At 38.5% G+C, this 12,646-nt stretch overlaps 1 protein-coding gene across 3 annotated transcripts; it reads left to right on the plus strand.

The window, feature by feature from the left end:
- Nucleotides 1-7,115: 7,115 nt before the first annotated feature.
- Nucleotides 7,116-12,117, plus strand: LOC112025024 (protein ENHANCED DISEASE RESISTANCE 4). 3 transcript variants are annotated; one of them, XR_002884209.2, is made up of 4 exons: nt 7,116-7,343; nt 8,384-8,647; nt 9,059-11,561; nt 11,936-12,117. XR_002884209.2 is itself a non-coding variant. In XM_024057678.2 (3 exons), exons 2-3 carry the CDS (start codon nt 8,524-8,526, stop codon nt 11,473-11,475), a joined length of 2,541 nt encoding a protein of 846 aa, XP_023913446.1. In that variant the 5' UTR covers nt 7,116-7,343; nt 8,384-8,523; the 3' UTR covers nt 11,476-11,837. The 3 variants fall into 3 exon arrangements, 2 of the variants coding, with proteins under 2 accessions (XP_023913446.1, XP_065636281.1); XM_024057678.2 differs by lacking the exon at nt 11,936-12,117 and having other exon boundaries at nt 9,059-11,837; XM_065780209.1 differs by lacking the exons at nt 7,116-7,343; nt 11,936-12,117 and adding an exon at nt 7,407-7,508 and having other exon boundaries at nt 9,059-11,837.
- The last annotated feature ends 529 nt before the right edge of the window (nt 12,118-12,646 follow it).

Below are 12,646 nucleotides of genomic sequence, written 5' to 3' on the forward strand. Positions count from 1 at the left end.
AAAACGTCAAACGCGTCCCCTTCCCCCTTTGGAGCTTCCTCGGCTGCCTCAGCGAACGGTTGGGAAGAGGAGGGGACGGATAATGTGACAGCCTCCTGGTCGGAGGGCTCCTCGGGGAATGAAAATCCGTCCTCGGTCACAGTATTCCTCTGAAGCCGAGGATCGTTGGCGAGGATAACGTGCTTCAGAACCGGGAACGATTTCTGGGTAGGTTTATAACCCAAAATTATGTGGGCAGCCCTAACCTGATTGTCGTCCTCGTTTATATACACCGGCGCCCTCAGCACCTTCTGCAAATCTTCCCGGTTGACTAGATGGAAGTGACGCTGAAAGGCGTGCGGGTCTGCAAACGGAAAGCACCATCGCGTTAGTAAAAGGGGGAAAGAAAAAAGACGAGAGCTTAAAACCCTTTCTGTCTCCAGCTGCCCCACCTGGTATTTCCTTTGTTGTTGGGCAGTGAAGGCCATCATGCCACTCCCCTGACACGATGAGAAAATCCTCATAGAACCCCATACTGGACTCGGGGAGGCACTGAATAAGCCGCACCCTGTCGTCTCTCGTCTTCAGGTAATACGACTTGTCCTTAAGAAGCTGAAGGTTGTAACACCAGTTCACGTCGTGATGGGTCAACCTCAGCCCCATCTCCTCGTTCAGGGCGTCCACACAGCCCAGAATCCTAAAGACGTTTATCCCACACTGGGTGGGGGCCAACCGGAAGTGCATGAGGTAATCCCTCATCACCGGCCCCATGGGGATCGTCATCCCCCCTTCAAGGAAGGCGACTATGGGAATTACCACCTCGCCCTCCTGCCTATGTATGCGCCACTCTCCGTTCTCACAATATCTCAGACCTATATTGCCGGGAATTCTGCGGTCGGTGATGAATTGCTTCATCGCCTCTGCGGTATCGACGTATTTCTTAAACCTACCCATCACAACCGACGCCTAAAAGAACTAAGAAAGAACAGGCGAAGAAGAAAAAAGGGTAAAGAAAAAGAAAGGTCAGAGAGAGACAGAGCGACTTACTGGAAATAAAAGGAGCTACTCGGACAGGCTTTTTGTGCTGGAAGTGCTAGTGAGAGTGTGGCTGAACTCAGGAGGGATGCACGAATATTCTCAATTACAAATGAGGAACAGGAAGAAGCAGTTCGTACGGGTATTTATACCCCAAATCGAGGAACCATGCGGGTTTTCCCGCCCATAAATGCAAGACGAATCTCCACCGTTGGATGGGTTACGCCTCATTAGACGTGGGAAGCACAGAGCCGCCTGAATTTAATGATGGGAACGTTACGTGCTCCGAAATGTCAGCGACGTGTCTTTGGCAGGTGAATGGACCCCAACACTGACGAGGGGTGGGGGGGGGATAAGGCCGAGGATGTCAAAATCCTTCTCCCCGCCCGAGGATGCGTGCAGCAAGATTTTGAGGGGCTATTGTGGGGCCAGAAAATCGGGTAGCCTCGGCCCACTTCAACCCAGGCCTAAATGGCCCACGCCGAGGACGCATGATGGGTCCAAGGATGACCCTATCCTCGGTCGTACGAGACCTCAGTACGAAGAAGGGGCGAGCCCTGGGCGAACTGTCACCTCGGCATTGAATACGCTCACCTAACCCTTCTGGCCGCATTAATGAGAATGTAACCCTTTGACAAGGCAACATCGATCAGGGTGAACCACTTGAGCACAGATATGACCTTTGATGGGATAGACAGTCAGGTGGAAGGCCAATAGATGACCAACAGGAGGAGGAAGAGAGGGATATATAAGAAGGGGGAGCAAAATGTAATGGAGGGGGTTTTTGGGGGTGAGGGGGAAGGGAAAGCCTCCTCGGCCGTGGTCCGAGGAGCATCCCCCAGTCGTAGATTGTTCTAAGTATTTTTCAAAGAAAGAAAAGAGTTCATACTTCGTGAACGCCGGCCAGCGCCTAAACTTTCGATCGACTCTCTACAAATTCATTGTTCTGGATTCGTTGGGCCCTTGACCCATATCTTTTGGGCTAGGGCAACAAAAACTGACCCTACATAATTAAATTGACATCACTATAAATTTTTTAGGGATAATCACTTACAATTATATAAATATACAATGCCACTGCAAGTGTATGCTAAACTGATGTGTATACATACCTATGTATTTTTCCTTTAGTTTTGTTAAATTTTCTTGGAAAATAAAATGAGGAACAATTATATTTTTGCAGTTGCAAACACACAAACCATATGTCCACATTGTACGTAAATCTTACTTTGCAAACTGAGTCCCTACTTAATTGAATTCGGAATGTCTCAATCAAAATAAATTTATCAAGCTTTAATGAAGCACGAACTTTTGTAATCGAAATTGGATATAAAAATTAATTTAACAAAGTGATGGGGATTTAAACTGATTCTATATTTTTTCCTTCAAAAAAAAAAAATTTTGAGAAGAAACAAACAATAAGTTTTTCCCCCCTTTTCTCCAAGATGAAGTTATTGGGGATAAAATTTCAAACAATTGATTCTAGAAAAAAAAAAAAAAAAAATCAGACACTCAATCATTATTATAAAGGTGAAGGGGTCATCGAGAAATGAAAGTACTAATTAAAAAAAGAAAAAGAAAAAGGAAATGAAGGCACTAAATTAGTACCATAAGAAACTAGTTCCCGATATACCTTAGTAAAGATACTAGCTATAGATTATTCTGCAACACTAATTTATTGCATTCATTAGTAGCAATCTAATTTTGTATTATATAGTTTAGAACTTTATAATTCAACTGGTACCTTCTAGTATTTCCAACAAAGAATTTAAATCTTTCTTCCCCTATTATAACTGTTAAAATATGTGAAGACTCATTAAGAACAAGTTCAGTGAATTGCAGAAGAAGAGGTTTAGAAGAAGAAGAAGAAAGATTTTGCAGCCAAGGCAAACTTAAGCTGCAGTCGTTTTGTATTGTAATTATAAACGACATGTCATTACTATAGTGCTTTGTTAGTTAATTAATTAATGCTTAGATGACATGTGCCATGATTGTATTGGTTCCTTATTATTTGCTTTGTTAGTCAGTTAGTTAGGCTCTTTCCGTTTTATGCTCTTAGTATATAACAGAAAGCTTGTAATTACTCAATACAATAAATCATATTTTCACAAAATCTCAATCTCTCTTTCAATCCCGAAACTCCATTGTTAAAGCTTTATGCTTGCATAGTTTCTAACAATAACTACCGAATTATCAAAATATATAATTTTTAGGCAAAAATATAAAATTGACCCTCTAACTTTTAGCCTTTTTCATCTCGGTCCTCTAACTTTCAGTTTTGTCATTTCAATCCTTTAATTTTTAATTGTTGTCAATTTAGTATTCCGTTAAATCTCAGTTATCTACTGCCGTTAAGCGAGCTAAAACGACGTTGTTTTGGTTTTGGTTTTGTTTTTTTTTTTTTTTTTTTTTTTTTTTTTTTTTTTTTTTTTTTTTAGGGGGGGGGGGGGGGGTAAGGCCAAGGATGTCAAAATCCTTCTCCCCGCCCGAGGGTGCGTGCAGCAAGATTTTGAGGGGCTATTGTGGGGCCAGAAAATCGGGTAGCCTTGGCCCACCCCAAGCCAGGCCCAAATGGCCCACGCCGAGGATGCATGATGGGTCCAAGGATGACTCTGTCCTCGGGCGTCCGAGACCTCGGAAAAACACGGGGACCACCCCAACAAAGGACTCTTGGAATATCCAAGGAGGAGAGGGCCCAGTGCCACGCGTTGGCTATAGAAGCATAGAGAAGGGGCAAGCCCTGGGCGAACTGTCACCTCGGCATTGAATACGCTCACCTAACCCTTCTGGGCACATTAATGGGGATATAACCCCTTGACAAGGTAACATCGATCAGGGTGAGCCACCTGAGCACGGATATGGCCTCTGATGGGACAGACAGTCAGGAGAGAGGCCAATAGATGATCAACAGGAGGAGGAAGAGGGGGATATATAAGAAAGGAAAGCAAAGTGTAAAAAGGGGGGGAGGGAAAAAAGGGGAAGAAAAAACCTCCTCGGCCATGGGCAGAGGAGCATCCCCCTGTTGTAAACTGTTCTTAGTATTTTTCAATAAAAGGAAAGTAGTTCATGCTTCATGCACGCCGGCGAGCGCCTAAACCTTCGATCCACTCTCTACAAATTCATTGTTCTGGGTTCGTTGGGCCTTTAACCCATATCCTTTAGGCTTGGGCAACAAAAACTGACCCTACAGTAACAATTAATCCCCATGTTCTATTATTTTATGTGTTAAAAAAAGTCATCATGTCAGTAACTTGCTATTTATTTTAATAGATATTTAACAATTTAAATGTAAGACAGTATCATGAAGGACTTAAGTATCATATTAAAAAAAATTTAGGAGCTTAGAGTTTTAGGGGGAAATGATAGGGAATTTTTGAGTAGTTTTACATATTAATTAAATTTTTTTTTTTTTTTGTTAAAATGGTTTCCATGAACTTAATAACTGATACTGATGAAAATGTAATTGCAAGTTCAACATTATTACAAATTCCAAATTAGAACATAGTTTAGTTTGACTTTTGCAGATGATATGTTTATTTTGCACAAGCAAATGATGAGAACATGGCAAAAATTAAATCTTGTTTGGATGTTTTCTCATGTCGGTCAGGTCAGAATGTTAATTTCCACAAGTTAGTCATTATTTTCAACCAAAATACTCCCCATAGTCTAAAAATAAGGCTGGCCAACTCAGTTGGAATTAATGCTTCAAATAAGAAGGAAAAATACTTAGGTATTACTATTGTCTTAAGTAAAGATAAGAAAGTAGCATGTGAAGAAATCATTGAGAAAGTTAAACAACGTCTTCAAGGTTGGAAGAAGAAAACCTTGTCACAAGTTGGTAGAGCCACTCTCATTTCTTCTGTGGCATCATCCCTCCCTTCTTATCAAGCTTCTTCTCTCATTCTCCCATACCAAATTTGTTCAAAACTTGATGCTTTGTATCTCAATTTCTGGTGGGGAAATAAGGAAGAAAACAAATGGGGGTGCTTTCTTAAAATCTGGGATTCCATTTGTAGTCCTAAATCAGAGGGAGAATTGGGCATTAAAAAAATGGCAGATATGAATAAAGCCTTGGTGGCCAAATTGACCTGGGAAGTGGTTAGTAATGAAGACAAAATATGGGTGACTATGTTCAGAAAGTAGTATGTTCGAAATAGAAATTTCATGAAAATTTCTATGCCTAAAAATGCTTCTTGGGCATCCCAGAGTATATTTGCCTATAGAGAAGTAATAAAAAAAGGCATGTGCCATAGAATTGGCAATGACTTTAATACTTGGATTTGGGAAGATCCATGGATTCCCAATGAACCTGGTTTTATTCCCCAAGCCAGAAGTGGAGCAATTGACAATGTTCATCTAGTTGTTGATCTAATTGATCAAGACACTAGGCAATGGGATAGATGGAAACTATCCATTTTGTTTGAGCCAACTACAGTGAATAGAATTCTTAATATCCACTTGCCTCATTAGCTTTTGAGTGACCAAGTCTTTTTGTGTTTGACCTCTTCTGGGGAGTTCTTTGTGAAATCAGCCTACAAAGCTATTAGAAGCTCAAATACTTAAACTCACCCTCTATTGCAGGCCAAGGATTGGAAGCAGCTATGAAAAATAAAAGCAAATGCTAGACTAAAAAACCTTTTATGGAAGATAAGTTGGAATATTTTACCAACTTGTACTGTCCTTAATTACAGGTTTCCTCTTCCCTCACTAGACTGCTATTTGTGTAATAATGCTACAGAATCTTTAGAGCATTTGCTTCTTCAATGTGATTGGGTTGCACAAATCTGGTTGATGGCCCTATGGCCTAGTAACTTGAGTAATTTGTCAAATATATCTATTCTAGATTAGGTTAAGATTATTCTTGACCCAAAAACAAATTTAGGGCTGGATGATGAATTTGTTCAAGAATTTCAATTATATTCCTTCCTTATCTATGATCAATTATGGTTTTTCAGGAACAAAGCTAGGGTGGAGGGATCTAAAAGCAATCCAATTGAGCTTGCAAGACTAATAAGGTGTGTTTTTGAGGAGCATAAACAAGCTTGGAGTAAATTACCAAGTAGACCACCCAAAATTAATACTTGGCAGCCCTTTCCAAACAGCTAGATAAAATTAAACTTTGATGCAGCAATAAGGGAAGAGAAAATTTTTGTTGTAGTAGTGGGCAAAGACGATTCAGTAAAGCTTCTGTTGGCATGGGCAGAACAATTGGATTCAAGGAACTCTTTGATAGGAGAAGCCAAAGCAGCTTGGTGTGCTATTAAGTGTGCTGCTATGGAAGGTTATAGAAATATAATATTGGAAGGTGATGCTCTAAATGTTATTGATCCTTTGAAGAATGTAGATTCCGTCCCTCACTAGAGAGAGAGCATCAAATCTATATCTAATGATATTTTGTATTTATCTAAATCTTTTGCAAATATTTCTTTCTCTTTTGTAAATAAAGAGAGCAATGTTCCTGCTCATTTTCTTGCCTAATAAGCTACTTTTGTATCTTGGTTTGAGCCGGTTCTCACCTCCATTCTGCCTCTATTTGTGATGAAAGTTTCAAATCTTTTTGTATTTTTCCTATTTTGTGCTGAGTAATAAAATATTTATTCAGCAAAAAGGAAAAAAGTTTAGTTTGACTTTGACCCAATAAATAATGGTATTTAAAATTTGTTTTTTGATAGGAATGGTATTTAAAAATTTATTATGACATTAAATAAAAATTGATTTGATTTGATTTTAAAAAATGTACTTTTAAAAAAATAAAAATTATTATTTAAGCTGGGGTTTGAAAAGAGTGACGGAAGAAGAGTGACATGTACACGTCATGAGGGGATTGGGGGGAAGACTCTGAATAAATGAATGAAAACGAAGAGAGAGAGAGAGAGAGAGAGAGCTTTAAATGGGATCGGCGCGATTTCACCAACTTCTTCCTCTGTCTCTCTCTCTCTCTCTCCGCGTTTCTCTTTCTTTCTTTCTTTCTTTTTTGTGTAAATACTAAACAGAGAAAATTCAGCCAAAAAAAAACTAAACAGAGAAAGAGAGAAACACTATCTCTAATCTATATTCTCGTCCTTTAAATCTCCCAAAATTTTTTTTTTTTTTTTTTAAAGTCTTGAAGACTCAGGGGTTTGACTGTAAAAGCATTTTCCAAACCACGAAATAGAAAGAAGAAGAAGAAGAAGAAGACGACTACTCGTTAATGTGAAAGAAAAAGGAAAAATACAAATTTAGAAATTCAAAATTCAAAATTAAAGAAAAGAAAAGCGAGGGGTCGTGAACTTTGCGGCAAAGAAAAAGAAATTCTCTCCATTCTCATCTCTGTCTCTGTTTCCGCACAGGTTCGTTTCTGTTTACTTTTTACACACAATCTCTCTCTCTCTCTCTATATACCTAAACACCGTTCATTGTTTAAACTTAATATCAACATATATATCCTTTTTTTTTTTTTTGTGTGGCAACTCCCAACTCTCTGCAGATCTTATATTTTGTCAAAAAAGAAGAAGGTGTGTATGTCTTTTTTATGTTTAACAACCTTAATTGTCTCTTCTCTCCGTATTTACTATTTCCAGACATAGTTCAAATAATATGACATCCTTATTAATTTACTACTACTACTAATATTCTTGATCCACCTTTTCCTAATATCACTCTCATTTCTTTAACTTTTTAAGAATCCAGATCCAAATTCAATACTATATTTGTTCATTTTCTCTCCTCTTATCCTTAATTATGTTACTAATATTTACATGCTCTCTTCTTTTTCCCACTTTTATGCTCCTAAATTTATAATTGTTCATTCGTTATGTTTAATTTCATTTCATCCACGACCTGTTTTTATGTTTCAATTCATTCTTAATCCCCCCTTTTTTTTGCAATAACTGTCATAGACATTGGGTATGCTGTTTCCTCATATACTCGCATTTAGGAAGTTTGAAATTTTATGCAATTTTTTCTTCAATCAAACAAAAGACATTGGGTATGCTCATTCCTAATTCAATTTGCATTGAACTGATTATTTCCATGATCTTTTATTCTTTGAAGAATTTTCCTAACAATGCAAAATGACTCACAATCACCAGTTGTGTATGTGCTCCAACTTGCATTCAATCTTAAACTTTAGCTTCTCTGATTACTTAATTATCTTACTCTTTTAATTACACAACTCTTCAACCCCTATCCGCACAACAAAATTTAAATACTCTTTTGGATCATTGTTGCGATGCTTAATTTGAGACAACCACTCCTTTAGACATAGCTTATGCTGTTATTAAGTCCCTTTTCTTTTCTTTTTTCCACCATCTCTCAATTCGTAATTACAAAATCTGTCTTCTATACTCCTAACCCATTTCCTCTATATATTTGTTCTATCTTATTGCAGACAGTGTGAGAGGCAACTATTTTTTTGGTTAAAAAACATCGCTCATGGATGAATCTAGTCTTTGATATTTAATTTTTCTGTCAAAGTGGGGTGTTGGAAGTGCAACCTTAGGTTCATCAAGGCATCATAATTGGGGGAAGATGACGAGCGGAGTGACTACTACTAAAGTTCGATTAGTTCAATGCCCCAAATGTCGGCAGGTTCTGCCAGAGTTGGCAGACTTTCCTTTATATCAGTGTGGCGGATGTGGCACAATTCTCCAAGGTAATAATCTAAGAAATATAAGAACAATTTTGATTAACTCTAAGAATGTAGATTGGTTTTATAATTGTCATGATTCATGAAACAGATGTATGGATTAGAAATTTACGTTGGGAAATTTCTAGAACTGGTGGCTGTAAGTTGTAACCCTCCACTATCCCAATGTCGGGCAAAATTTTTTTATTTATTTTCTCAAATGAAAATAAGTTAACAGACATTTTTAATATAAAAGATAAAAATAGTGGACCACTGGACCCTTTACCACTAGTGCTGACTTTTGATGACAATTATTACTTATCCATAAGTTTGAAGTCACGGCTTACATTTTATGTCGATTTTAAAAATTGTTGCTTAGATATCTTGATGCGTTTAGAGTTGTGTATTAATTTCTTCCAATCCTCTTCCCGCATGCAGCAAAAAATCGAAAACGTGATCCAAAAAGCATAGATTCTGGCTTACATGAAACAGATGCTACTCAGACAAATGCATTGGATCTTGTTGTTGAAGATAAAGAATCCAACAGCTCTAACAAAGAAATTCTTACTTCCTTGGGAGAATGTTCCTTGGACCAAAACAATGAGAGGGATCAAAAACAATCGGGGGATTGCATTAGCGAGCAGCTTGGAGTTATAAATTTATCAAATGAAGATCAAAATGATGAAAGGAATCAAAGCCAGTCTGAGGAATGTTATGGCGAGCAACTTGGGGGTGTAAACTTATCCCATAACTACCAAAGCAGTGACATTGATAAAATTGAATCATGTGACTGCAATGTTGAACAGCTTGGGGTTTCCAATGAAGTTTCTTTGTCAACCGAGCTTGCTTCTCAGGGGAATGAAGAGCCATCGCCAATAGCACAAGCAAATTCAGAAGTAGAGGCAAATGACGAGGGCTTGCTGTCGGCAGGAGCAAAGTCAGAGATAGATATCAAAGAGGGTGATTCTAATTTCAGAAGCTTGAACACTGATAATTTAGTGGCTACAAATGGAAGTATTTCAATTGCTACTCATCATACGCCAGCAAGGGAAAGCATTTCATCAGATACATTTGAATCTGCAGATTTTGTCAACCCCAGCTCTGAGCTCAGTGGTGGACTCAGAGATTTGTCTAAATCCCCAACCAGAAGTTATTATGCATATGAGGGCAGTGTCTCTTCTTATGATGGGACGGATGACCACCTTCTTGAACGATATATACATTCATCTGGAAGTGCTTATAAGGTTTCAGACTTTGTTCCTTCTGAAGAAAGGCGCAAAAAGGACAAATTCCAGGCTAACGGCATGATGAATTGTAGTTCTTATATTGAACATGAAGGGGAAATTCATTCATCAGCTAAGAAGCATTTAGCCAATAAAAGCAAGTGGGATCAAGATGAATTAATGGAACCCACAATTCATGGCCGCCCAGTCAGAAATTGGAGGAGACGTGAGAGAGATAGCCATCCATCGAGGGTGCCTTTCTATCAAAGGGGTTCCATATCTGGCTATGAGAGTGGTGGCCCTTCAAATGAAGTGCATAATCAGTTTGACCGCAATACAAGCTTTCATTCATCTGGCAAATCTGAGTACCTTGAACAGGACAAGATGAAATTGTTGAGAATGGTTTCTGAATTGCAGGATGAACTTAGCAAAAGATGCTATCCAAGTGGAATGGCTAATGAAAGGGTTTCCACTTGGAAGGAAAAGCATATTCCATTGTACTATGATCACGAGGCAGCTGAGGAAGTATGTCACGACTTAGGTTATCCTAGGTTTCCCAGAAGGTGCATGCAGGGAAGCAGCCAGCTCCAGCAGTCCAATTCCTCCCACATACCTTTCTCAGGGGAGACAACTAGGAGCAGGCACCAAGCTCATCACTCTTGTCAGCATTGCTATCCCCAAGACTGGCAATGCTCAGCACAGTTGCCACTGCCCATCCTTCACCGTAATAAAGGGTCATGTTGGGTCCATCCTGGACATAACTTGTACAATTCTTACAGCTCTTGTCCTTCTAGTCCCCAATGGTATGTGGACTCTAAGTTCCCCATGTGCAGTCGTGAAACAAAATCTGCGGATCAGAGGCATAAAGACCATGAGGTGAAGAAGTATTTGAGAGAGAAACAGCATTTGGTTAAGCGACATTTCCGACCCATAGCAGGTGGAGCCCCTATCATAACTTGCTATAGTTGCTTGAGCCCACTGCAGCTACCTGCAGATTTTGTTCTCTTCAGAAGGAGATTTCATCAGCTAAGGTGCGGTGCTTGTTCGGAGCTGCTCAAGTTTTCACTGCAAAATCGCACTCATATAGTACCATATTCATTGAATGCTGTAGACCCTCCACCAAGTGAGGTTGATGACTGCAGTGATTCTATTAATAGGAGGTTGGTCTCAGCGTCTCATTCTCATGCCAGTGCTTGTCTACAGGCAGATCCTGTGTCATGTTCTGATGATTATGGACTCTCTTATTGCAAAAGTGGCTCCACTGAAGCAGATCCTGTTTCCATCACATCCTTTCATGCTCTCCAAGGCAACATAAATGAAAGAAATCCATCGTATGAATATGAACCTTTCAAGCCTATGGGAGAGAGAAAGAAGTTTGTTTTGAATCAGTCCCAAAAGAAACAAAAGAATTTTGGGCAAGAATCATCTAGGCCTTCCTCTAATCTGTCCAAAGCAGAAAATTTATCTTCAGAAATTGAGGAGCTTCCAGCAACATCAAGCTCCCCACTTCATCAGCTCATGGGTTATTCGTCACCGAGCCAGGTCATAAATGGGTCTGAGCCATCTCGCACAAGAGGTAGCTCATACTCTACAAAGAGCAAGGCATGCGGTCAAGGAAATGAGAGATCTTGATCAGAACACAACATTATGGATATGGCAGTTGTTGATTGTCCTGGGGAATTTACTAAAACTGCAAACTAGATACTTGTTCCTCGGAGGTTGGTGCCTGGTGGAATAGGATTGATCTCATTGCTTTGGAGTATATAGCAGAAGTAGAAACCAAAGTTTTTATTGTGTGTAGATATTCACCTAGATTTCTATTTGATTTGTTTATTTGTGTATAATATAGTCAATCATGTATAATGGATTTTCAAACTTGTTAGATCTATTCAGTGTTTGCTTTTCAATTAACATAGAGAGATACTTGACATTGAAATGGGTCATAAATAATGTATCATGAATGAATTCTAAAATGTCATCTGCCTTTTCTTTTATTCTTTCTTTGCCTTGTAGTAGGATTGCACGTACTCATAAATGTCACTGTTTCACTTTGCTTTTGATACCCGACATAATTTTGACTCTCTGCGTGCAGGTTTTAATGATGTTAGTGCACTAACCTTAATCAAGAGGCGGTACGCAGAGCTTGGAAAGGATGGTCTGCTTCTTAATACCCCGTCTATGCCTTTTAAATTTAGTATTTTTGTTAAGTGAAAACTAAAAATTGTAGATAAGACTTGTAGATGTAAGTACCTACCCATTTTAAAAGAAATGATGTGATTATTTCTAATAAAAGTATTCTAAATTTTGTAATATTTTTTTTCCAAGAAAACATAATGCATTTGACATTTAATTATTATATATGGTGAGATATTATGTAAATAATGTAATGTGTGATTGAAATTTGTTTTAAGTGTTTCTTACAAATGGTTCATCATTTATACATCTTTAATAACCTAAAGAGGAAGTGGATATAAATAAATCAATCACTTATATTAGAACAAATAAGACAAGACTTTAATAACAAAAGAAAAATGTAATTTTATTAAGAACTTACCAACATTAAATTAAGCTGAAAAGTGACATAAGTGTCAATGAATCAACTCCTCTTTCTACATGAACCTCTCCTCCCAAAGCATCACCAAAGTGAACCAAATGTACCAATGTAAAATTAGAGACGAGTGACAATGACACGTGGCCATTTGTAAACATTGGAGTATTTGACGCGAGTCAAACGGTTAGAAATGCTCCTATTTTCTTTCTTCATTTTTATATTCATATTTTTTTGCTTGGGTTGCTTCTCTCT

This window comes from Quercus suber, unplaced genomic scaffold (assembly GCF_002906115.3).
Source record: "Quercus suber isolate HL8 unplaced genomic scaffold, Cork oak 2.0 scaffold_228, whole genome shotgun sequence".
Taxonomy (NCBI): domain Eukaryota; kingdom Viridiplantae; phylum Streptophyta; class Magnoliopsida; order Fagales; family Fagaceae; genus Quercus; species Quercus suber.

Excerpts from the sequence above, each read along its gene's own strand:
- LOC112025024 (XM_024057678.2), top strand. The coding sequence starts at position 8,524 with ATGACGAGCGGAGTGACTACTACTAAAGTTCGATTAGTTCAATGCCCC. Across the intron at positions 8,648-9,058 it reads ATGTGGCACAATTCTCCAAG|CAAAAAATCGAAAACGTGAT; the intron begins GTAATAATCTAA and ends TCCCGCATGCAG.